Below are 23,256 nucleotides of genomic sequence, written 5' to 3' on the forward strand. Positions count from 1 at the left end.
GTGAGGAAGTCAATACCTCTCCTTTTTTCCTCATTAAGTCACAGCAAGTCCACAGACAAGACAGCTGACGACAACCAGAACTTGCTGGTACTAGAATTTGTTTCCTCTTGAGAACAGGGCTTCCCTGGCAAGCATTCTTCTGTTAGCACTGACATGAGGACATATCCCAGGCCTAAGTGCATCTTGCCATCACACTTGGCATTCATTCAGCCTGGAAGATGCAGCTATTACTCAAATGACACTTCCCATTTGAAAACTGCTGTAAAAACATTGTAAGTACACTTTAAGCTACCTCTTCCACTGTGCCATTTCATGCCAAGAAGAGAAAGCAAGCCCCATTCATTGCTTCTGCAAAAAGGGAGGCTTGTATTATGTAATCTGTGTCATTTAGGTTGTTTTCTTACTGCTCCCAAAATACTGTATCACAGTTTCAAGACAAGGGCCTCTTTTCAGTCATAGAATCATAAAATACACCGAGTTGGAAAGGACTCATCATGATCATCAAGTCCAGCTTCTGCTCCTGTGCAAGACAGTCCCTCCACCAGGCAGCAAGATTTTGCTGTGGCTATGACCGTGATGTTCTTGGCACACGTGGCAGTGACTAGTGTCTGCCCTTTCAGGCCATCCTCAGAAGCCAGCTCCAGCCTAGTTTCCTTTAGCTTACCCCAGCTGTTGCAACACTGAAAATCTTTTTGTGCAGTTAGCAAAGGAAGCAACAACAAATGCCACACACTTCCCACAGCCATCACTGGTGGCTGAGGTACTCAGTGAGGTGGAAATGCAGTGCTCACACTCTGATGGACTGCCCGATCCTGTGCCCAAACAGGTTTTTTTACTAACAGCATCCAGGAAGTACAGTCAATTCAGGAGCCATTCAAGCTTCAAGGGCTAGGTAATACCAGAGCTCCTCTGACTCCTGATTCAACCCTGTAGCAACCTAGCCCGCACCCACAGGGCTAGCTCTCACCCCACCCTGCTTTTAAGCACCATCCACAAACCTGCCTTACTCAGTTCTGTAATGCAGAGAATAAATGTTTGGATGCATTAGTATCATAGGAGTCTGTGGTCTCCAACAGAAGCTGGCAAAATAGCAAGAAACATCTCAGAGCACGGAGGAGCTGCACTCAAGAGAAAGTATCTGGAAACCTACTGCAGAAGGATACTTCAAGTAGTGCTACTCCTGAGAGGAATGGAACACTTACATCCAGAATGAAAGTGTCAGGCACACACTTTGAGCTGGTCTCAAACAGCTTTTTCATCTAACGGAAGAAAATTATTTCTAACATAAATAGAAATAATCCCTGCCCCACAATTTCACATCACTACAAACAAATGAAGACTGGAAATAGTCTCTGTAATCATGGGGTTTAGAGGCCATCAATCCATTTAGAAAGACACAGAAGTTTAGGACACAAATTGCACAAGACCTAAATTTGTCTATCTGAAGACCCACTTTGCTGTACAGTGACTGTCCAGAGAAGCTCCCTAGCACACATCCTCTTCTCAGCCAAACTTCCAGAAGGAAGGAGCCACATGCAATTTTACAACCAGGATGCAATGAACCACCCAGATAAGGTCTGGATAGGACAGGCACATCGAGAAATCCCTGCTCCACAAGAAGCCAGCTCTCCATCAGGGAGCATTTGCAAGGGAATGTCCCTTCAAGGATAGTGGGTGGCGTGTGTCCCTGCTGATCCTAGGAACATTACTCCCACCTTTGCTGGGTGAGCTCAGCAAGACTCACACCAAATAACTCTAACAGCTGCTGCACCCTGGAGATCCTCAGCACTCACAACAAAGATGTGGAGCGGGATACTCTGACAGCCCCAATCTTTGAGTTTTGGCAGCAGTTCGCAGGTTTGTCCAGCCTCAGCTGAAGAAAAGCACCTTGGCAGATGGCTCCCTAGTACCCTGGGGAATCACCCACCTAATCTTACTCTGCAGACACTACCCTCCTCCCTCCCTTTCTTGGGCTCCTTTCACTAGGCCACTACATTGTGCTACATCTAAATTACCTTTAAATCAGCACCCAGAAGTACCCCAACATCTTGCTCTCTTTGAAGACCCCTGCAAGCAAACAGAGGTTCTGCAAAGATAAACACATGCCTGAGAAAAATCACTCCAGCCCTTCAGCAGGTCTGCCAGCCTGTCTCTCCATGAAGCAGGGATGGTTTCAAGCAATCACCTACCATGCATGCACAAAGACAGTTTATCAGCCATGGCCCAAGAACCCTTACTTAGCACCAGTGGCCTTGTGCAGTGTACAGCTTGGTAGTGTGCTGCCTAAACGCTGAATCTTCCAGCACTTGTCTCAGAACACACACATGGAGACAAGTGCCTGCAGAGATGCTCCATGGCTCTCCCACAGACAGCCTGCCTCTTCAGCCCACAGGAATCAAACCCCAAACCATCTTTTATATCAAAGCTGCAAAATCAATTGCCAGACTTCCCTGGTGTGATGGGCAAGAATAGAAAGGACTGTGTTGGTGTTGAGGCAGGGAGGGGAGGTACTCTGAACAACATCCACGTCTTTCAGCTACGCACCTTGACAACAGTAAAGAAGGGTTTGCTGAAAAAAAAAAGCTGCTAGCACATTCATTAAGATACTCACTGCTCTTTTCCTTCTCACTTTGATGGCACAGAGATAAATTGGAAACTGGAAATAGTAAATCAAACAGTCCACTTAGGCACAAACAGCACAAGAGGACCACTTTTGCACAGATGAGCTGTGCAAGAATTTTCTGTGTGCATTAAGAAGTCCTATTTTTTTTGTTTCAAAACTTGTTTCAAGTTTTGAAAACAGCAGCATGTAAACTTCTTGGATTTTTTTTTTTAACATCACCACTTCCACAAAGGTTCTCCCCAAAGAACCAAGTGAATGGGCTCTAATGGAATGGTATCATTCACACAGGGTCTCCTATATGGTTAACCTCACCTCTCCCCCACCAAAAGCATGCCCCAAAACTGACTCCCTGACTGTGTAAATCAATAGAGCTAGGACAGATTCTCTGAGAGCATTAAACTGGTAACATCTGCTGAAACACATCAACTAAGAATATGACTGATACAAAAGCATTTGGAGTAGAAAGAGGCTTCTTTCTACTAGCTAAACCAGAAAGGCTTGGATGACTCTCAGCGTTCTATTACAATTGCTTCAAACACTGGGTGCACAACCTCCAGTATCATTACAAATACTGCATTTGACTTTCTGTGTTAATGCCCCTACACACAGACAGAATTAAAGTGTGACTGAAGCTACAAAACTAATAGTACTTGCAGTTGCCTATTACATACCCAAATCACTTAAAAAACATATATATGTGTCTTTGCCTGACAGTATACTAACTGGACCCTGTGGGAGCCAGGTAATTGATGTTTATAGCATGGAAATACTCACCTATATGGGAGTTAGCAACTTCAGTAGGTTTATGTGAAGTTCAAACTCATTACAACTGTATACTTATGCTCTCATTGAGAAGCATAGCTCCAGTTCCCGGGAGCAAGGATGAAGACAGCACCTTAACTGCAGAAGAGCATGCTTGTTTAGTTTAATATTCTACAGTTTCACACTTTTGGTGAAATCATCTCAACCCCACTCTTGCCCTGAAAGTGCAATGCTACTACTCAGTCAAACGCTGGCTTTTCTGACAACGACTTGTTTAATTCAATAATTTAGCTAGGTTAAGAGAGCTTGTCAGTGCAGCAACAGTGCTGGTATGTTACACAAACAAGTTACTTGGAGACACAAGCAAAATGAACTGCACCATATGCAGGCTCGCGGTCCCAGCCCTGAGTGCAGCTTCCCTGCTGCAGCTGGTGTCTCTCGGGATCTAGCAGTTACGAGCACAGAAGTGGGCTCCGAGCTTCTTCCCTTAAGGCACCGTAAAAAGAATTTAAAAAAAAAAAAAAAAAAGGAAAAAGAAATTAAGAGGAGAAAAGGAAAACAATAAAAGGAAAGAGGAAAAAGGATAAAGGAAGAAGGAAGAGAGAAAAAGGGTAACAAAAAGTAAATAGAAGAAAAAATAAAGACAGGAAAAGGGAAAAAGAAAAAAAAATCAAAAGTAAGTGGGAAAAAGTGCCTCCGGCTGAGCGCAGCCCCCGCACCCGCACGGGCACACGCCGCCCCTTACCGCACCGCCGGCTCCCTCCATCTCCCATTGCCGGCCGCGGCGGATCGCAGCCGCCCTCCCGCCGGGCCGCGCCGAGCGGGGCTGTGCCGTGCCGGGCCGGGCCGTGGTGCCCCCCGGCCCGCAGCGGAGCCGGGCAGCGCGGCGGCCCCAGCGCGGTGGGCGCGGAGCGGCGCGGGCCGGGCGGCGGGGCCGGGCCGGGCCCGGCGGGGCGGGGCGGCGGCCCGGGAGGGGAGGGCAGGGGAAAGGGGGGCGGGGGTCGGCGCGATGAAGGGGAGGGGAGTACACCACGTGCTCCTTGAAAAGATTAAAAAAAAAAAAAAAAAAAAAAAGGGAATTATATCAGGATTAGCAAAGCAATAGAGTGAAAAGCACAACCTAGACCGCGTGTAGCAGCGGTGTTGGGCAGGAACACGTCCAAAGCCCGCGGGGGCTGGGACATGCCGTACTCTGCTCTTAAATCCCCTCAGTGCGGATCGCAGTTGTTGGGGGGGGGGGGGGGAAAAAAAAAAAAAAAAAAAGAAAAAAAAGCAGAAGCCTTTTCCAGCCCTGGGGCTTCTCCTCGCAGACCGACTTCAAAAAGCAGAAGAGTGCAGACGTCTCCAGAGTAACCCCATCTGAACACTTGAAACTGATTTTCCACTTTTGTTTTTTTCATAGTTTGCTGAAAGCTCTCTTGCATCGTCAGGTTTTAGAGCACTCGGCCGCGTGATCAGAATTTGTCTAACTAGGACCTCTGAGCCTTGTTCTTTCAAGTAAAAGTGGGGTTTTCCTGTCAAAAGCTGTGCTTTAGAAAATACCCCCAAATCTCATTACCCCAGTTAGAGGAGTTAACTACACAAGTAGCTGGCAGACTGCATAAAGAAGGATGTCATTTTCTGTAAGTTTAGTGTATCTGTGCTTTGTTCAAAGGCAGCTGAAAACTTCTTCGGTTTTAACCAATCAAACTTGAAGACAGGCTTTCTGGAAAAATCTCTCAGCACCAGGAACATGCTGTATGTTTGCTTCATTCCAAGCATAGGCAAAAAAACTTGCATGTTAGGGGGTAGGCAAAGTTGTTCTCTAATGCTGTGCTCTTCTGAAAGGCTTTGGACAGTGTTGGTGGTAGAAGTGCATCACCATGATATTACTGTCAAAAGTGTACCACACCCAGACAGAGCAGCACCTCTGTGGCTTAGGAGACAACATAGCCCTGCCTTGTTCCCCACTGGCTTTGCAGCTCGGTGTGAGGGCCACCCTCCCTGCCAGCACTGGGCCATCTCAGCTTTTCTTCAGTCCCATGGGGAAAAAAATCCATTTCTGGCAGGATGAAAGTATGACTAGTCATAATGTTTGAAGCACCCTGGCCTAAAGCTTTCCCTGTTTGGCAATAAGACAGGTAGCAGCACCATCTCTGGGCCCCTCCAACTTGTCTGGGGGGTCTGTTCAGCAGCACATCCCCATGCTCTTCCCAAAACGGCTGTGGCATGCAGAGTTCACACTGCTTCTCCTAGACTGAACCCACTGTTTCTCACCACTCCAGCTCCACGTTTACCCAAACAGTAGTGCTCCTGCTTTACACTCACATCACCCAGCAGCAGACTGCACCACCTCTGTCATCTGGGTGCCACTGGTGTACACTGTATTTCAGAAGGCATTCTGCTCTTTCCCTACAACTTCCCCTCTCCCCATCCTAAGCCCCTCACCTGCTCCCCAGCACCATGGGCTGTCTTTAACCATCCATCCCAGGAGCAGCCCAGGACCTGGCCCCTGCCCTGCTCAGCAGCACTCCAGTACAGTAGTTTCTGTCCTCTGGGGACAGGTGGGTGAAAACATGTCTTTCCATCCCCTGAAACTGCTGGCACAGGTCCTGAAGAGGTGCCTGTGGTATAGTTCCTCCATACCCATTGTCTGTGGGTGAATTGCGCTGGCAGGGCTGGGTGATGTGCTGAAGGGCTTCACCCCTCTCCCCCGCCTCAGATGTCACGCCAAATGTGTTTTGGCCCCACCAGGGTTTTGTCCCATCTGTCAGACACCCTGGGGGCCTCAGGAGCTGGTGTGGGGGCACAGGCTGTAGATTCCCCATCTGTGCCACATCTGAGATGGCTAATGCAGCGGAAAAAGAAACTACCCAGTGCCTGAATCTCTGGGGAGTTGATGCACTCTGCCTGCCTCTTCCCTGACAGGCTGAGGTCATGCAATTGCAGGCCAAGAGGCAGCTGGGAGCAGAAGAAGGGCGGGATTGAGGGGCTGGTGATGTCCCTTGCGAGGCACATCCCCCTGCCCTGGGCACCTAGGAGGCTGATGCTGCCACTGCACTCCAGTTTGGAGCTTTTCCCCCTCTATTTTGTGTTGAGAAAAAAAAATTTCTCTCTGATGCAGGCATCTGGTCTGAGTCACCCAGACATTTAGGCTTCCAGGAAGGCAGTTCTGTGCCGAAGGATTGGGAAAGGAGAACATTTGCCAGCCTGCAGCAGGATGGTCCTGCAAGCCTCTACAATGTGTGCATCTAGCTCTTGGTTAGCTTCTCTGCAAAGGAGGGTGATGGAGTCCTGAAATTAGCACAAATGTGTGTTTCTTACACCACTGGTCATTGTTTTCTGCAGAGGGGGCATATTAAATCCTAAAACATTTCTGTGAACAGGCAATCAGCAGAGAAATTTGGTAGGGTTAGTACATATATGAAGTAAATCTGTATTTTTGTCCAAATGCTTGATATAAATTTCCAGGTATTTATATTAAAAAAAATAAAAGTCACAAAAAGCTGATACAAAGCCTGGCAACTTGCTAAGTAGTTATGAGCTACATATCACAGTTAGAGAGCACTCTTAATTGTTAAAGAATTTAGTTGTGAGCATACAGCAGGTACTTTTACACAACCCAAATAGAAATTTTAAAAAAACCCAAAAACTTAGAAGGTGGCAAACAGTCAAGTCCAGCCTGTGCAGAGGCTACGGTGCTCTGAATTCCTGAGCCACAGGCAGTGATGGGGAGCAGGGAGCCAACACAGGGTGGGTGACGTGCATGGGTGCTGGGCTGAGGTTGAGCAGAGCACGGGAAATGGAAGACAGTCTCAGAAGCTGGTGGCTGCAGAAGACAGAAGCGTGAAAAGCACCACGAGGGACAGCTGGTGGACTGCTTGTTTGCAAAGAGTCTTGAGTAGAAAACAGGAGGTCAATAAACAGGAAAATAGGTAAGACTGGCAGTGTTAAGGGCTGCCAAAGTGTGCTTGCCAAGCAAGCCCACATTTGAGCACCAGAGTGAGAGCAGGGCAGCAAACCAAACCTGTTTTTCTGACTATAACACATGGGTCAAACATGCTTCTGGTCACAACACAGGGGTCCTAGGGTACTTTCTCTCATCAGCAGGGCAGCACCTAGGTGGATGCATGGATCGAACATTGCTGTGTCAGTGCCTGTTCCAGCCAGATGGCACCAGTCTCTTCCTACCACTTTCTAAGACAAACTTAATTGTCTGGGTCAAAAATTCACAGCTGAAAATACCGTTCCTCACTATACTACTCCATAACAAAGAAATAAAAAGAAGAAGGAATAATAAAAAAGGAGTGTATGAAAATCAGCATTCTGCAAAGAGTAACCAATGTATAAACTCTGTAATTTTTTGCCAATAAAGTTGCTATCTTGCTCATTATTCTCCTCTCACAGGGAAGTAGTACAGGAAACTCACTTCCAAATAATCTTTCCTTATTCAAAAGGCAGAAAATCACAAGTAAGCAATCATCCAGGTACTCACCAGAAAATTTCTCAGGACATTACATTTCAAATCAAAGAGACTCTTTTGTCTTGAGGGAGATGAAGGCTATAAAAAATAGTATCATTTTAAAAGCCTTTCCAGAAACAGCACTATCTACAGATGGAAAGACTGAGTTAATCATTTATTGGATTTTCCTCATGTGTCTGGATTTTCTGGACACAGCTGGGAAAACATTTTTTTTTCCATTTTACTCAGAAAAACACAGTCGCCATCACAACCAATTTTTATTGAATTAAGGGCAGAAAAGAAGCTGCAACAACACAAGGGGAACAGCAAACTTGGATGTGAGGTGCAGAGTGCAAAAAACCTGGGCATGTGTAAAGATGGTAACTTTCCTATTATTTCTTTAAAAGAGTCAGCTATAAATCATTATAGAAGGGCTCAGAGTGGCAGCTACAGCATGGAATGGGCCAGTGAACACACTGGCTAGTTAGCCAGCTTCACCGTGAGAAGGTGTATGCTGCAAACCACGACAATATTACCATTCTTCACTCGGCTATTTCCTCACAGGTTGTCAAGTTTGTTTGGCCTCATACCCAGAGTTCCTGGAAACTTCCCTTTCATGGGTTAACTGACTCTTATCCTGCTCCTTCACTCATGGACAATTCCCTAGAACCTTGCTCTGGCCAGGAAACCACCCAGACATTTCACATCACTCCCTCCTCCATCTGACAAGTTAATTGGGAGGAAAGCAAATGAGCAACACTCCCTGCCCAGGTAGCCCTGTAATTGGCCAAAATTATACCATTTGATGGGAAATCTCAAATTTGTTATTCTATCCATCAGAGTGTGAGGATCTCCAATTTTATATTTATTTCCAAAACAGGGGACTTCACAGCACTAGTACCTCCCCTGCTGGATGAGTCTTTAGAAATCTCATTATTAGCCCAAGTCAAACTGAAGAACAGAGAAAATCCTGCTGAATATCCCTACTTTGGAAGGTTCTTGCTTACCTTGTGGGTCTCTGCTGTCATGTCCTCTCTTAATCTTAGCCCTTACTCTTCCCCACATCTAGCAAATCTGTCACTTTGGCCTTCCGTTTAGGAAGGGCTACAGAGTCCTGAAATCAGCCTATCTATAGTGGGTACAACCTTCTGAACAGGCTGCCATCCCCTCTCCAACAAACAGCCACAGGTCTTGGATGTTTGTGTGGAACTGATGAGCCCACAGCTGAGACAGGTCATTAACTCTTTTCTTTTCCAACTCTCTCCAGAAATTGCAGCCCAATGCAGCAATCATGGTGCAACCTAGGGGCCCTACTAAAAGTTTGCCAGAGTGAAGACCGTGGTTCTAGCCAGATTGACGTTGGCCATGTTCTTCCCAAGCATCTCCAAAAGTGACAGAGTAATAGCCATTTGCTCCTGGGCTACTAAGCCCTACCAAGTCCTGCTCCGACTGCTCCCTCACACTAAGGGTACAACCTAGTCTTCTCTCTGGATGGGGGAAAGCCTGCCATCCTGCTCCTGACAGGCAAGCAAGAGGCTAGGTCTAGGAACTCAGGATACTCCAGAAAAGGGAACACCAACAGCAGAGGCAGGGAAAAGGAAATTTCAGCCAGTTCCCTGGCTGGAGTCACCCAGGAGCTCAGTGTTGTTTCTCTGTCTGTATCTCTGCCATATTAGATCATTAGATGGAGGTTTCTAGGGATCAAATCACCAAGACTCTTAACCTTCCCCCAATTTGCCACATGAAGGGTAAACAACAGAATCGCATTTTGGTTTCTTTGCAATGTCATCCATATGGCAAAGATAGATTTGGCCTTGTGAGAATATGAGGGAAGGGTTCTTTCACTGTGTCATGGTTTAAGCCCAGATGGAAATTAAGCACCATGCAGCTGTTCACTCAGTCTCCTCTCCTCACCCCTGTGGAATGGGGAGGAGAATCAAAATAAAGCCTGTATGTTGAGATTTGATATAAGAACAGTTTAATAGTGAAAATAAAACAAAAAAAACAATAATAAAATAAAACAAATAATAACAAAGATAATAAAAAAGGATCAAGCAATGTACAATGCAATTGCTCACCACTCACTGACTGAGCCAGGCCTTCCCTTCCTGAAAGCAGACCATCCGCCCTTCCAGGTAACTCCCCCCTTTTCATAGAGCGAGCATGACGTTTTGTGGTGCGGAGCATCCCTTTGGTCAGTTCGGGTCACCTGTCCCGGCCATGCTCCCGCCCACTTTCATCTGCATACTGCCTCCTGGCAGAACATGAGACAAGGGAAGAATAGTCTTTGACTTAGGATAACCACAACTTGGCAAAGTACCAAACCATCAGAGTGTGTTATCAACACCATTGTCATGCTGAATCCAAAACACAGCCCTGTCACAGCTACTGAGAAGAAATGAACTCAGCCCTAGCTTAACAAGGACACACTGCCTTCTACTACAGAGCATGTATCACACCAGAATCATCAGCACCACAAGTCCATCTGGCATACACTTCTCCTCTAGCTCTTTCCCAGGGAATACAGTGCCTAGTAGAAAAGCAAGGGACTCATATAAGGAAATAATTTCTCAGGCCAAAGCACTGAACCTGATGTTCATCTGTTGAATCAGATTATCAAAGGCCATCTCAAAATAAGTGAAAAACCTCTGCCTAAGCATGGCTACTTTTAGGAGTCTTCCACTGAGAGCCCCATCTGCCCTAGACTCACTGATTCCTTCTGCCATGCTTACTTTGTGCCTGCATTTTGTAACCAGATGAATTCATTTAGGAAAGTAGCACATGTAGACTATCAGCCACAAGAAAAAAGAATGTTTTGCATAAATATCAGCAGTAGTGTTCAAAAGTGCACTCAAACACACAGGTGAGGAGATATTGTAATTTAAGCAGAAGAGAAATGGTCCAGGTGGTCTTTTACCCTCCTGAACAAACAATATATGTGATTCTACAGAACATTATTCTTTCTATGTAAACCTTAGCCAGTCTCACAGAAATCTTTCTGGTCTTACCCTCCAAAAGGAGCTGCCAAACACTGTAACTGTATGGTCTGCTGTCATCAAGGGAAGCACACATTTAAAGCCAAGATATAGTGGGTTTGTGGTTTTGGCTTCCTTAGACCCTGGCATATCCCCCTTGAGTCTCCTGTAAAATTTTCTCTTTTTCATGAGTGTCTTCTTTATCCTGCTAGAGATGTTTCAGAGGACTGAGACTGCACATCAGATACAAAGCCAGTGAGGCATGAGGCAGAAAAAAATATTTATTCAATGGCATTTTTTTTGTAGGGTAGACAGCAGCTTTTTACAGGACTATCACACCTGGAAACCCCGCCTCAGAGAAGGACTGCTGCAGCTACAATTGTCAGTTGCACTGACATGCAACAAGCAGCCTTCAGAGCTGAGCAAACATAAAGCATAACACCCCACTCTCCTCCCCAAAATGAGATAATTATGGCCTATAACTCTGGCATGTTCATACAGCAGCCTCTGGCTGAAATGGTCCAGTCAAAAACGCTAAAAACATTGCTCTGAAGAGAAGTACTAACAAGATCACTTCCTCTGCTTAAACAAATCTGCTTAAACAAATGGGTGTTGACAGCAGAGAGCTAGAAATGGATGGGCACATCAGCATCCCTCCCCAGCTCTGCCCAGGCAGCAAGCACACATCAGTCACAAATGACAGGTGGAAAGTTAAATGGGGACAAGCCCATTTCACTGGGACAGAGTGAGCCTAGCCAGTGTGAACAGATCATTATTGGCTTTCGGTCAGAGCTGGAAGGACTCAGCTGGCAAATTTCTCAGCAGATTTTCTAAACAAAGGAAAGCACCATTCATTCCCACAGCAGAGGACAGGAGCCAATACTGAAAAAGACTCGAGACAGAAGTATCATGTGTCAGCTAGAGTGTGACACCAGAGACAGCCACTCTTGTGATGCAGCACCATGGTAACAGCCATGGTCTGCTGTGCAGTGGGCTGCTTCAGCAAGCATGGGGGAGTATGGTGTTTTCCTCTTCTGTGGCTGGTTTCTTGGGGCAGCCTGCCACACAAGGCTGCTGCACAGCCTGCTGAGCTATTATCAGCCTGGAAGGGTCATATGAAGGGATGGAAAGCCTTAGAAGAAGAACAGCCTTGAGGTGCCTGGGAGGACAGAGCAAGAAGGGAGGCATAGCTTTGCATCAAGAGACAGGGAGCATATGCCTCCCATGTGCATCACACACTGAATATGTGGATTAAAAACTGGCTACTGGGGAAGACTCACATCCTCTCATGTCAATCTTCTACAATTTCTTGCTCTTCTCCAAAGCTGGACACTAGACCTCCTTTCAAACTTTTCACCTCAGCCTTACTCTTCTGTCAGCAACTGAGTAAAGCAGCTCTCACCTGCTCCTGTGGTATAGCCCACAGCATTAGTTTTCACCATTGCACATATCTTCCTCTGTACCCCAGATGCCTGTACTAAAAGCCAGAGTAGGTGCTATACAGCATCTATCTCTTCCTTCCCCTTATTTCCAGAAAATCCTCACGAGGAAGGCAGAAGGCATGAAATGCACAATGCAATACTCTAGCATGGAGATTCCATTTCCTCCAAAGCAGGTTTTATCTGAATAACTGAGAGTGTTGGTGGGCATTGCCTGTCATTTACCAGTCCCTATCACTTACCACAACCACATGGATCCAACACCTAGAGGTGGAACAGATGTGCTGCTCCTGAGTTCCTCAAATAAAAAAAATCTTTATTTATTCTGTTTCTAAAAACTTGATTTATTTCATCCACTGCCATATTGACTTCTTACAATTCCATCAAGCCAGATTTACAACTCCTTAATTATCTCAAGATCAAATTCAACTCAAAAGTCAGCCCAAGGGAAAAAACTGCTCAGTTCCACAAGTATGTGTTCCAATCCTTCACGAGTTTTTGCATTTATATACTTTTAATTAGAATGCTAGATTTTGATAGCTAGGTATAGAAGCAACATACTGTTTTCTTCCCTTTCATTGATGCCAGAAATAGTCTCTTCTGGCTTGAAGAACTTCCTGGATTCCTGTTTTCTGAGAGAAGCAGAAGATGTAGTATGTATGGTGAGGAAGTGGTAACTATCTGAGGCAGTTGTGAGAGATACAAGCTTTCTTCAAAACCTGCTGGAATCGGTGGAACACTATCACTGCCTGCTCTGGCCTTTGGAGTCTCTCTTGGTTACTCCCAAACTTTGGATTTTCAATGGCTGTCTTAAAAGTAAATTTTTAGTCCGATTCCAATACTATTGAGCACATTCAGCCTTCACTGCCTTAAGTTCTAGTGGCAAACAGTCAGCTGTGCTCAGGATAAGGCTGTGTGCAAGTGTTTTCAAGTGCAGGACAAGCAATCTTAATTATAGTTTTTCATACTTGTAGGCTCATCTAAAGTCCAGGGTGCACACTCATGAATTAATCCTCCTACTACTTGTGAAAAATGCAAGCCCTAGCAATCTGACTTCTCAGATGAAACAACTGAGGTAGAGAAGTTAAATGACCCAATCAAACCACAGATGCAAGGGAGTGTTATGCTCAATATGAAAAGGCTGCTCTTTGCATGGCAATAAACCAAATGTCTCTCAGCCAGGCGCCTCTCAGTCCCTACTAAACATGTGTTTCAGTCCCACTGCAGGTAGTCACATACATTAAATTAGACAGACACACCACTACTTTATAAATCCAGGACCCAAAGATCTCAGATTCCCATACCCATTTTTAGCTGGTCAAGAACTGTGTTGAATGCATCTTCTACATTTGAAGTGGCCACAAAACAGCCAGCCAGCCCAGCTGCCTCAGGAGTAAGCTCTGCAGAATGAGACATCAAGGAGGGCCTGAACTTCCCCAGGTTGCCTGGGCTTGTTGGAACTGGATGGAAAAATAAGAGAATTATATTCCTGAGGCACTCAGGTTTGTCCCTCCATCCCCCTTCTTGAACTGGGAAAACCTTTCAATCAATGAGCTCAGATTAATAAACCTGACTGACATCTTGGATTTGAATTTGAGGGGATTTTCTGAATTGGATGGAAGATTTTTGCCTCTCTTTGCAAGTCTGTGTTTGTAAATGTGTTAGTGTCTCCCTTGATATGAAGATCACTCTTCTGTAGGTAAAATATAAAGGATCAGCTTTTCCTACAAACTCATCCAGCAGTTCTTTAGACACACCTATGAAAAGCAGTTTTTGCACTGGATGTTAGCAAAAGCCAAGAGCACAATGGAAAATCCTTCTTCTTCCCATCATGGGAATGTGATTATTGCTAAAGTAATTTACTTAAATAATGGCTTTGATCTCTAAAGAAAACAAATACTGCAGTCTTATGATGACACACAACTATCAAAACATCTGGTGGCATGACAGGAATCCTTTTTGCATTTCCTGCATTCCCCCTGCATTTCCTGCAGGGAATGCATTTTTTGGATGGAACGTGTACATCACAAAGGTAATCTTTGTACTGAGGCTATGGACCTCAAGCCATACAGCTGCACTTGATGCAGCCTGAGGATTTGCAAGTATCTCAGCGAGGGTTTCTTCTGGATATGAAACATTCAAATACATGGAGAGGCTCATTGTGTGATATGCACTAAGGTAACCTGGCAAAAAAAGATTGTCAAAGGTCTTTTATACTTTTTAGGAAGCTGTGTTTGAAATTAATAAAGCCAGAAGATCTTTGGGATCCAAGGACTGCTTTACAAGACTTGGCAGGGGTTGGGCATTTTAATCTGGCTAAAGTATGTGGCTGCAGATCCAGTAGAGGAAGATAGTGGAAGTGAACAGGGGTATAAAATCTGCCTTTATAGCCACCAAAATCATGGGTTTTCCTATAGATCAGAGCCCATAGAAAATCTGACAAATTATAGTATATGCACCACACAACTATACCTACCACAAATGGATCTCAAGCCACCAAGGTCTTCTCTAAGAAAAGACAAATCCCCAGTCAAAAACTCCCTTTATGGACAGGAATCATCTTTAGGGTATATAATCATCTTTAAAGCACTATGTATTTCAAATGGGATTGGAGTGATAGACTGGACAACTATGGGGAAAACGCATATGCTTGGAGTGCACTAGAGGATGACAGCCATCCTGAAAAGGAACACAGTGAAATGCTTTCAAAGACTAGAGCATGTTGCAGTAAATAAGGTACAGTACAGACCACTCAAAACTATTAATGTAATAGTTTTATTATTAATTATTTTCAAAAGTATTAATGTAATATTAATGTAGTGTACCCCATGAGAGAGAACAAAATGTGTGTAACATTGCTCCTAACCCAAAAAGTTCACAGTTCAGTCTAACTGGTATTTTTTTAAAGTTGATGTTTAACTTCTAAAATGGCAATGAATCACATGACAAGGAAGCTAATAAAGGTTCCCTGGAAGGAAATACTTGGTATCGAGATTCTGTGGTTCCCCTCTTGCCATATCCTGATACCCACTGCCTTAGCTTCTCCCTCTAGTCCCAAAAGAAGGCAACAATATAGATGGGAACAACCCCAGTTCTTCTGTACTCAGTCCTGCCCTTCAGCCACAAGGGTGTCTTCATCTCCTTTGCCCACAGTCTGCTGAAGCTATACTGAGAGCACGGCTGATCACAGTCCAGCCTGGACAGGGAATTTATGTTCATCAAAGAAACAAAAACAAATACTACAAATATTAAAATATAAACATATTCATATAGTGTGTGTTCCCCCAAGGAGTCTGCTGGATTTGGCCTCCTTGGTTTTTGAGGTGCAGGCTTTCTCTTGAGTGCCTCACTTGACCAACACACAGGCAGCAACAATTTGATTGAACAGTTCTTATTTTAGCTGGGTTCTCTTAAGAAAACAAAAGCTTATGGGGTTGTGCTACCAGCAGCCTCTGTCTGCTTCCCATAGCATCTTTTGAACTGGTTAGATAATTCCAAACAAAGGTAGGACAGAGGTCTCAGGGAAAATTAATTTAATGGAAATCAGCACTTAATATGTTTGTTCCAAGGCAAAGACAGGGAGAAGTACATCTCGTTGGGTTGCAGTCAGCCTTGGCCAGAGATTTACTCATCTAGGCATTTTTTTTCCCTACCAAAGGTATCCAGCAGGACACTAATGGTAGATGGGAAATACTGACACAAGTGCAAGAGATATGTCCAAAAGAGTGAATCTGTAGGAAGAAAAACTTCACATGAGTGTTGTACGCTTTGTTACCATCGGCAGAAGTTCCTTGTGATACATGTGTCCTGCTAGCAGGCCAACAAGGCCATAGTTTGGTGATTCAGCTCTAACACCACAATTCGTCCCTTTCAAATCCTGCCAGTTCAAACTAGAGGATTCCTTCATTCTCTTTGCTAGCAGAGGGAAGAGCTCCTGGTTACCAAAGGGCAGCTCTTTGGTGAACACTTGAGTTGCTGCCCCAACATCATAGAGAAAGAGTAATGGAAAGATCAGCAGAACTAAGTTATGGCATGGCATTCACCCTTGTTCACTCTTCCCTGAGTCTGCATTAATCCCAGCAAGAAATTCTTCATGGCATATAGAGGGTAGAGCTGCATTGCAATGTTTAATCTTGAAGCATCCTCGATTGTTTTGGTAGTCACTCCACTCAAAATGTAGGAGGCTCAGAGGAAAAAGACTGGCTCTTTGGCAGTAGCTGCCTGTTAAGAAACGACTATAAAAATCTTTAGGTATAAATACAAGTTACTTTCTCACAGAAACTGACATTATCTTAGACAAGATGTAGACATCATGTAGACATAGACAAGATGGAGGAAAAAGCCAATTAGTTCAAAAATGTCACAACTTTCATTAGTAAGGGAAGAAAAGGCTACAAGCCATTAAGCATTACAGGATCTGAGGGTGATTAGCAGGGATGGCAACACATGGGTAAATTACTTTGCATTTGGTCAAAGTGTCGACCAAAGTTTTCCAAAATGGTATTTTTGCTCCCAAAATGTCAAATGATGCCTCAGAGTAGGGGGCAGAGGTAGGGGACTAGGTGAAGACTAAAGGGTATCTTTAGATTGTTTTCCCATTGCCCTTGCATGTTGTATGGGCTATGTACATCTCATAGACTGTTACTCTGTAGTCTATATTTCAGAGGATAAAGATGTTAATCTACCCCATACCAGCTGTGTGAATGCATGAACGCCATTTTAACCATCCCTGTTATTTTTGGGCTTGGGTATCCTTCTTTCTCCCATGTAATCTTTTCAGATGTGTCACTATCTTAACAAGTGGAAAACATCTAATCTAAATTTCCCTTCCTGTAATTTCAGCCAGCTGCATTTATCTTATCCAGCAGAGAGAACAGATTATACCTTTCTCTCCTGAAGCACTCCTGTAATTACATGAACAAGGATCGTATGACCCCCAAGTTACCTCTTCTCTAAATTAAAACAACCCTGGCTTTTGTTCAGCATTCCTTGTAAGTCCTGCTGCCTGTGTAACTCGTTTGTATTAAGACAGGCCTAGCAGCCAGATAAACCAAAAATGCAACAGTCTACCTTCTCATTAGACCTGAGCAGTGATTACTGAAGCTATCAAGTGTGAAGAAAATGTTCCAGGTTTGTAGAATATAAATTTTTGGGACATGGAGCTAGAAATACCTAGATTCAAACTCAGGTTCTGCTGCTGCCTGTCTGTCTGTCTGATCCTGGGCAAATTGAATCCCAGTTCACAGCTCCTTCACTTGGCAGACAGGTCTAGAAATAACTTGCTTTACACCAAGCAAAGGACAGCCAAAGTAATTTAAAGCTGGACATTGTGCAGATGTTGTAAATTCTGGTGGAAAAGCTCATTGTTATGACAGTCTTCCAGGTGGACAGGTACCCTCTTTAAGAAGTTATTTTACTTTTTTTCTAAAATATTCCAGGTGTTTTAAAAAAAATGGAAGTTCTTCAAGAGGACTACATGAAACTGGTGAGATATCAGTAGCTTCCAAGTAAACATGGGGAATACAGGAACCCTCTGGATAAGTATTGATATTTGAAGCTCTCCAAGTGAATGATTAAACCTATTTGCCTAATGTTGCTGTGACCCATAAGTTTCCCAATATCAAGCCATCCAAGCCTACTGAGAGGATTCTCTCTATAATAGGTGTATTCTTTCCTACAAGCTGGTAACAAGTAACAGGACCCTTTCCAGTGTAGTCTATTGTTTTTATTCTTGTTTCACTGTAGGAGAGATCTACGTGGAATCACTAAAAACAGCTACTGATGAGACTTTTTCTCCAGACTGGAATTTTCTATAAAATCACCTTCTCTTAGTTGATACAGTCTGTATCAAAGCTTCATATACATTTCCTGACCTAAAACAAGAAGGATTTGATTTGTTCTGGGTTTAATACCTTAAATTCTAAGAGACATCTGTCTTCAGAAGCATTCACAGAGAACACAATTTCAGAGCATTTTCTGAAATAGTGTGGGCAGATTTAAAGACACCAGCTTTGTTTAACTCTTTATTAAAATAATATGTCCCACATGAGTAGATGTAAGCAAGCAAAAAGAAGCCTGTATTTTTTTGTAAAAGGGGCTGTAAAAGTGATGTAAACAATCCCCAGGTGTGTCAAGCCCACTTGCAAACATTCTTCACATTGCACATCCACTCATTGCCCTACAGCCACTCCTGTGTGATAGCAGGAGTGCTAAGGTTTAATCTTACAGCTCCTCTGCTTAGTACCACTCTAGGGACTGCTTTGAGGAGCATGGTGGCAGAATTTCTCTGTTCTGCTCCCAGTCTCTGTCCTCTAAGCCCACTGGATTATTTAACTGAACTATACCCCAGCTCTGCAGGTTTAACCTGTGTTAACCATAGCTCACTCACAAGTAGATGAAGTAGTTCAGCCTTTAGCTCTGCCCATTGCCCAAGCATCCAGATCAGGACAGAGACAGGGCTAGCACCGTGCTGGACAGATGCTGAGGTAGCTGACAAGTATGCTGCCAATCTGTCCTGTGTGACTACCACCAACCTGCAGCTCATTACCCTAAAGATCAGTAGTACCTCCTGAATTTTGGCAAGAGACATTGTATAGTAGGGAACCTCTCATCTTGCAATACCAAGAAAAGCAAGTTTTTTAAGGCTTGAGGGAAGGGCAACCAGGGAAGGAACAGACTCCTATTATCAGTGCTCATTTCAATGCAACTTCAGGCAAAGGAAGCCTTGAAAGAGGTTATTTACAGAGAGTGGAAGAAGGAATAACTTTTCCCGGCAAGTGGGACAAGGCTGCTTTTCTACAAGGAAGAGATGTTTATCTATGCAATGCATCAATAATTAGGAGAGGTGAGCTTCTGGAGTTAATAAGCCTTGCTTAGAAATCTCACTATTTTTGGCTTTTAATTTTTAAAAAATCTTCTAGGACTTTAGTCCAAACTCAGGAGCTGAATTAGGACAGAGGAGCTAGCTCACAACAAAAGAGCAACTCTAAGAAGTCTAAGTGCAGCCATCAGGGAGTTCCATTCATGAACACAGGCACTGGGACTTGCGCTGCAGGCTGCATGGGTCAGTGTCATAAGTAGTATTACTGGTATTACAGTGGGTCACAGACAAAAAGATAAAGAACAAAATACCTAGAAATGAGATGCTTACTATGTGCCCGCATTCGTGGATCTCCACCCAACTTGATGAGTCCCACAGTAAATAAGCAGCGCTGTCCTTAGGCTTGGGGCAGTGCAAGGGTCAGTCACACTCTCCCCACACACACTTGTCACGCATGCAAAGGATTGTGTCTTTTCCCCACCTATGGGCTCGGCCTGGCATGACACTACACGGTAAGAAGGTGCCTTCTCCATTCAGCGCATTACATTGGACTCCCTCTTCCTTTATAAAAATCTGAGGCAAGGGGTATTTTTGCTTGATTCCTCTATAACACAGGTTGGGAGACACAATATTGTTCCTCAGCTGAAACAACTCAGGATTTCTCCAAGTTAAATATGGCCAGGTCTCTGCATAGAAGACAGAAAACATAGGACCACGGAATGGTGGGGTGGTCCTGAAATAATGATGCGTGTAACCTGGCTTTACCCGCTTTCATACAAGAGATGTTAGAGCCTGACATAAAACAATATTTAGCTCCCATATTACACTCATTTCTCTTCAAGAAAACATGGGTTCTGAATGATGTCCAGGTGTTGAAAGACAAATTATTTGTTGGTAGAACTGCCTTGTTAAAGTTTAGAGCTTAAAATGCTTCAGTAATTTCAGAGCTAGTGGGAGGTTAACAAAGCTTGGGGAGAAGGATGTACTGCTGATAGTGGACAAAAACAAAGCAAAATATATGTGCCACAAGGACTTTTGGCAAAACTCCTAAGATAAGGAAGAAACTAATAGAGCAAACACAGCACTGTGCTGGGACCAGCTCCAACTGAGTAAAAAGTAATTCTGGCAGAGGGAGACGGGGACCACCGACTCAGAGCCCACCAACTAAAGAAACCTACTGACTCAAGAGAAAAGAAATCCATGTATGTGAACTAATTATTATGACAAGAGAGAGAATAATTTAACCAGTAGAAGGTCAAATACTAATTAGTAAGAGAACTGTAGTCAATGAACTTGGATTTATTTGTTTGCTAAAATGTACAGCTGGTATAAAATTTTGATGATTGGGGAGCCAGCTTTTTGTGGCTCACCACCTAGCTCATACTTTGCACAAACTAGAATAAAGAAACAGAAATACCTTGTCTTAGTGTGTATGTTGGTGATGCATATGAGGTAAGAAGAATACAAATGCAACTTTGGCTAAACCCTAGAGGAACTCTCACTCTCTGCTTCCTGAAGAAAGCTTGTCATACACATAAAGGAGAAGCAAATTAAGAGAAGCCTGTAGAGAGTTCTAAATAAGGAGAGAGGATCTGGGTGATTTATCAGCATCATTTAAGATCCTAATTTTATTGGGGAAAATGTTAATTGAGCTACTTAGTACCGGTGAAGTAGAAAGTCAACCCAGTTAAGTCTTCCCTGTGTAAGCCTCTGTCTCATGTTGAATCCTTTCACTGCTCTTTGTAGCAAAGGCCTCTCAGTTCTCAGCTGCATTGTGCTTTAAATATCCACAGTGTGAGAAACTACCTTATGTCACCCCATCTGTGAAGATATGCAAGCAGAGCATTCATTTTTTTCCCAATTAACTAAAAATGGGTTTACTAAAAGGAATATTTCACTCTCAGCTTTTAAAAATATCATTCGCAAAACCCAAGTAGATATTCTGAAAGGAACAACTGTAATTAGAGTAGTCAAGTAATAACCATAAACAATTAATACCATTTTTAAAAATTGTAATATTTCTTGGCTGTTGACAGGGAAGAGCTTTTTTAATATCTATAATTCAGAGGATTTCAATAAAAACATTTGTAGAAAAACAAGTGGAGAATTTCAGTATGTGTGTTGCCTTTAACACGTCCTTCTTCTGAAATCATTAAACTTTTGCAGATTTCCCAGGAAATAAAAAGAAAAATCTGTTAATGAAGTATGTAAGAAAGAGGCCTTCTAAAAAAAAGAACAGGGAACATACATGAATGTTTTATTTTGAGCTCAATTCAAGTGGACATAGTGGCCTGCTACCAGGTTTGTGCTACAGCTGCTTGAAAGATTAGCAGAGAGCATTTTGATGCGGTAGAATTTATCTCCTCCAATATTTGATATAAGCATTGACATGAAGTGTCATGATGACAAACATCAGAACTAAGTGTTCAAAAAAACCTCAAGCAGTATGAAGCAGTTCCCTAGTTCCCTTCCACATAGCTACAAGCACCTGCTCTGCCCTTTTTCTTCCAGCTGTGCAGCTCTGTAAGATAGCATCTCAGCCAGGCCAAGAGAGCTGGTGGGCTCCATGCTGGTGGGGTTAGGGAATTTGTCAAACCTCAGCATGTATTTGGGTGTGAAGCGGATAAACCCAGAGGGAACAACACAGACCTGCTTCTCAAAGAGACAAAGTGCTACATTGTTGTCCTGCTGCCTTCTCCAGCAAAGCAAAAACATGGAACCAATTTTCCCTGCGCTCTTTCACTGACTGATAGAGCACCTGCATATGACTCTGGTTCAACCATGTCCCCAGGCCCTCGGTACAAAGAATACTAACGTGACTCTTGCCCCTTTTAAACACAAAGATGGCATTGGTTCTTTCAAGCATTCTAATCAGTTCTACACAATAAATATTTATACACAATAGAGATTGTTTTGATGAGATGAGGAATGCATACTGGCTAGGAAAAACAGGGAAGAAAATACCAAGTTTGCTAAGTTGTTATCCAGATTTTCATATGGAATGGCTCAGAGAATGGAAAACAGAGGATATTTACATGTTCTGGCCTACTGGGAACATACTAAGAGGCTGCATTACATTCAGGAATGTTGCCTTGTGTGCATAGCAGGAAACCACTTGTTGCTTGCTCACACACTAGCAAATTGAGAGAGAGGAAGGGAAGCGCTCAGTATGAGAGATTTGTGAAAACCTAACAGCAAAAAGCCTGTGTCTAACAAACTAAACAAGCTTGTTGCACACCTTTCTCAAGCCTATAAAGAGAACAGGACTATGTAATGGAAACCCTCCTGCTACTGGAAGAAAATGCACGGTGTGTTATACCCTCCTGTACTTTTGAAAACTGTGTTTCTGAGAAAGGAATTCAAGCTGAAAGTTTTACGCAGAAATAGAAGGAAATGTCCTTGTTTTATCACTCGTGCAATAGCAGTCTGGAAGCCACGATTTGCTGGAAGCAAATGGGAACATCCCCCTGGCTAAGGAAAATGTATTGTGCTTTCTCCTTTTCCAAAACTCTGATTTTGTGTTTAAGCAAACATCACAAAGGAAATTTCAGCTGCTTTTGAAAGTATTGAACCTTTTGGTACCTTTTTTCCATTACCAGTATCTCATATGGAGTATAACCCCTACCCAGACCTTGCCCACATTCACAAGACGCATAAAGGTAAGATTAAAATTGTTTCCTGTTCCTTGAGAAAATGAGAATGGATGAAAACGATTCATGCAGGGATTACAATGTGCACAAATCACCTTCTTACATTTTGTCTCCATGGTGCTTTTGGCTTCCAATAGAAAGAAAACTTTATAATAAACCTCTTGTACTTGGGCAGCTCTGCCAGTCTACATAAATTGCACATAGCACATGCTTCATGAATTCAGTACCAAACTAAAAACATCCCATCAAAAACAGGATACTATTCAGTATGAGTTCTTCCACGAGATCAACAGTGTCATTTCCAGATGTTCAGTACCATCTGCGACCTGTCTGTTAAGCACAGCTCCTGTTAACCATTCTGTGTATTGGTAGACAGCCTTTCGAGTGGCTGACAGGAACTGGAGCTACAATCCTCTCTCTTCCCCTCTGCCTCTGCCACATCTACATAGAAACACAAACCCATGGACTTCTAGAAGAATATGAATGAGAAAATACCAGGAAGTATAGCAAATCCAAATTCCAGGCAAAACCTCAGAGCTGAAAGAA

At 43.6% G+C, this 23,256-nt stretch overlaps 1 protein-coding gene across 2 annotated transcripts in view; it reads right to left on the reverse strand.

Annotated features, from left to right (window-relative positions):
* PSD3 (pleckstrin and Sec7 domain containing 3) overlaps window positions 1-7,966 on the reverse strand; it is a 119,122-nt gene extending 111,156 nt beyond the window's left edge. Inside the window, exon 1 of one of the 2 annotated variants that reach the window (XM_058865130.1) lies at window positions 7,860-7,966. Coding sequence is in view for 1 of the 2 variants with exons in the window: in XM_058865129.1 (XP_058721112.1) it covers window positions 4,131-4,151 (21 nt within the window). In the remaining variant the exon portion in view is untranslated. Of the gene's footprint in view, window positions 1-4,130; window positions 4,286-7,859 lie in introns of those variants that run through there. The other variant, XM_058865129.1, reaches the window with a different exon arrangement.
* Between the last annotated feature and the right edge of the window lie 15,290 nt (window positions 7,967-23,256).

Source organism: Poecile atricapillus, chromosome Z, assembly GCF_030490865.1.
Source record: "Poecile atricapillus isolate bPoeAtr1 chromosome Z, bPoeAtr1.hap1, whole genome shotgun sequence".
Classification (NCBI taxonomy): Eukaryota; Metazoa; Chordata; class Aves; order Passeriformes; family Paridae; genus Poecile; species Poecile atricapillus.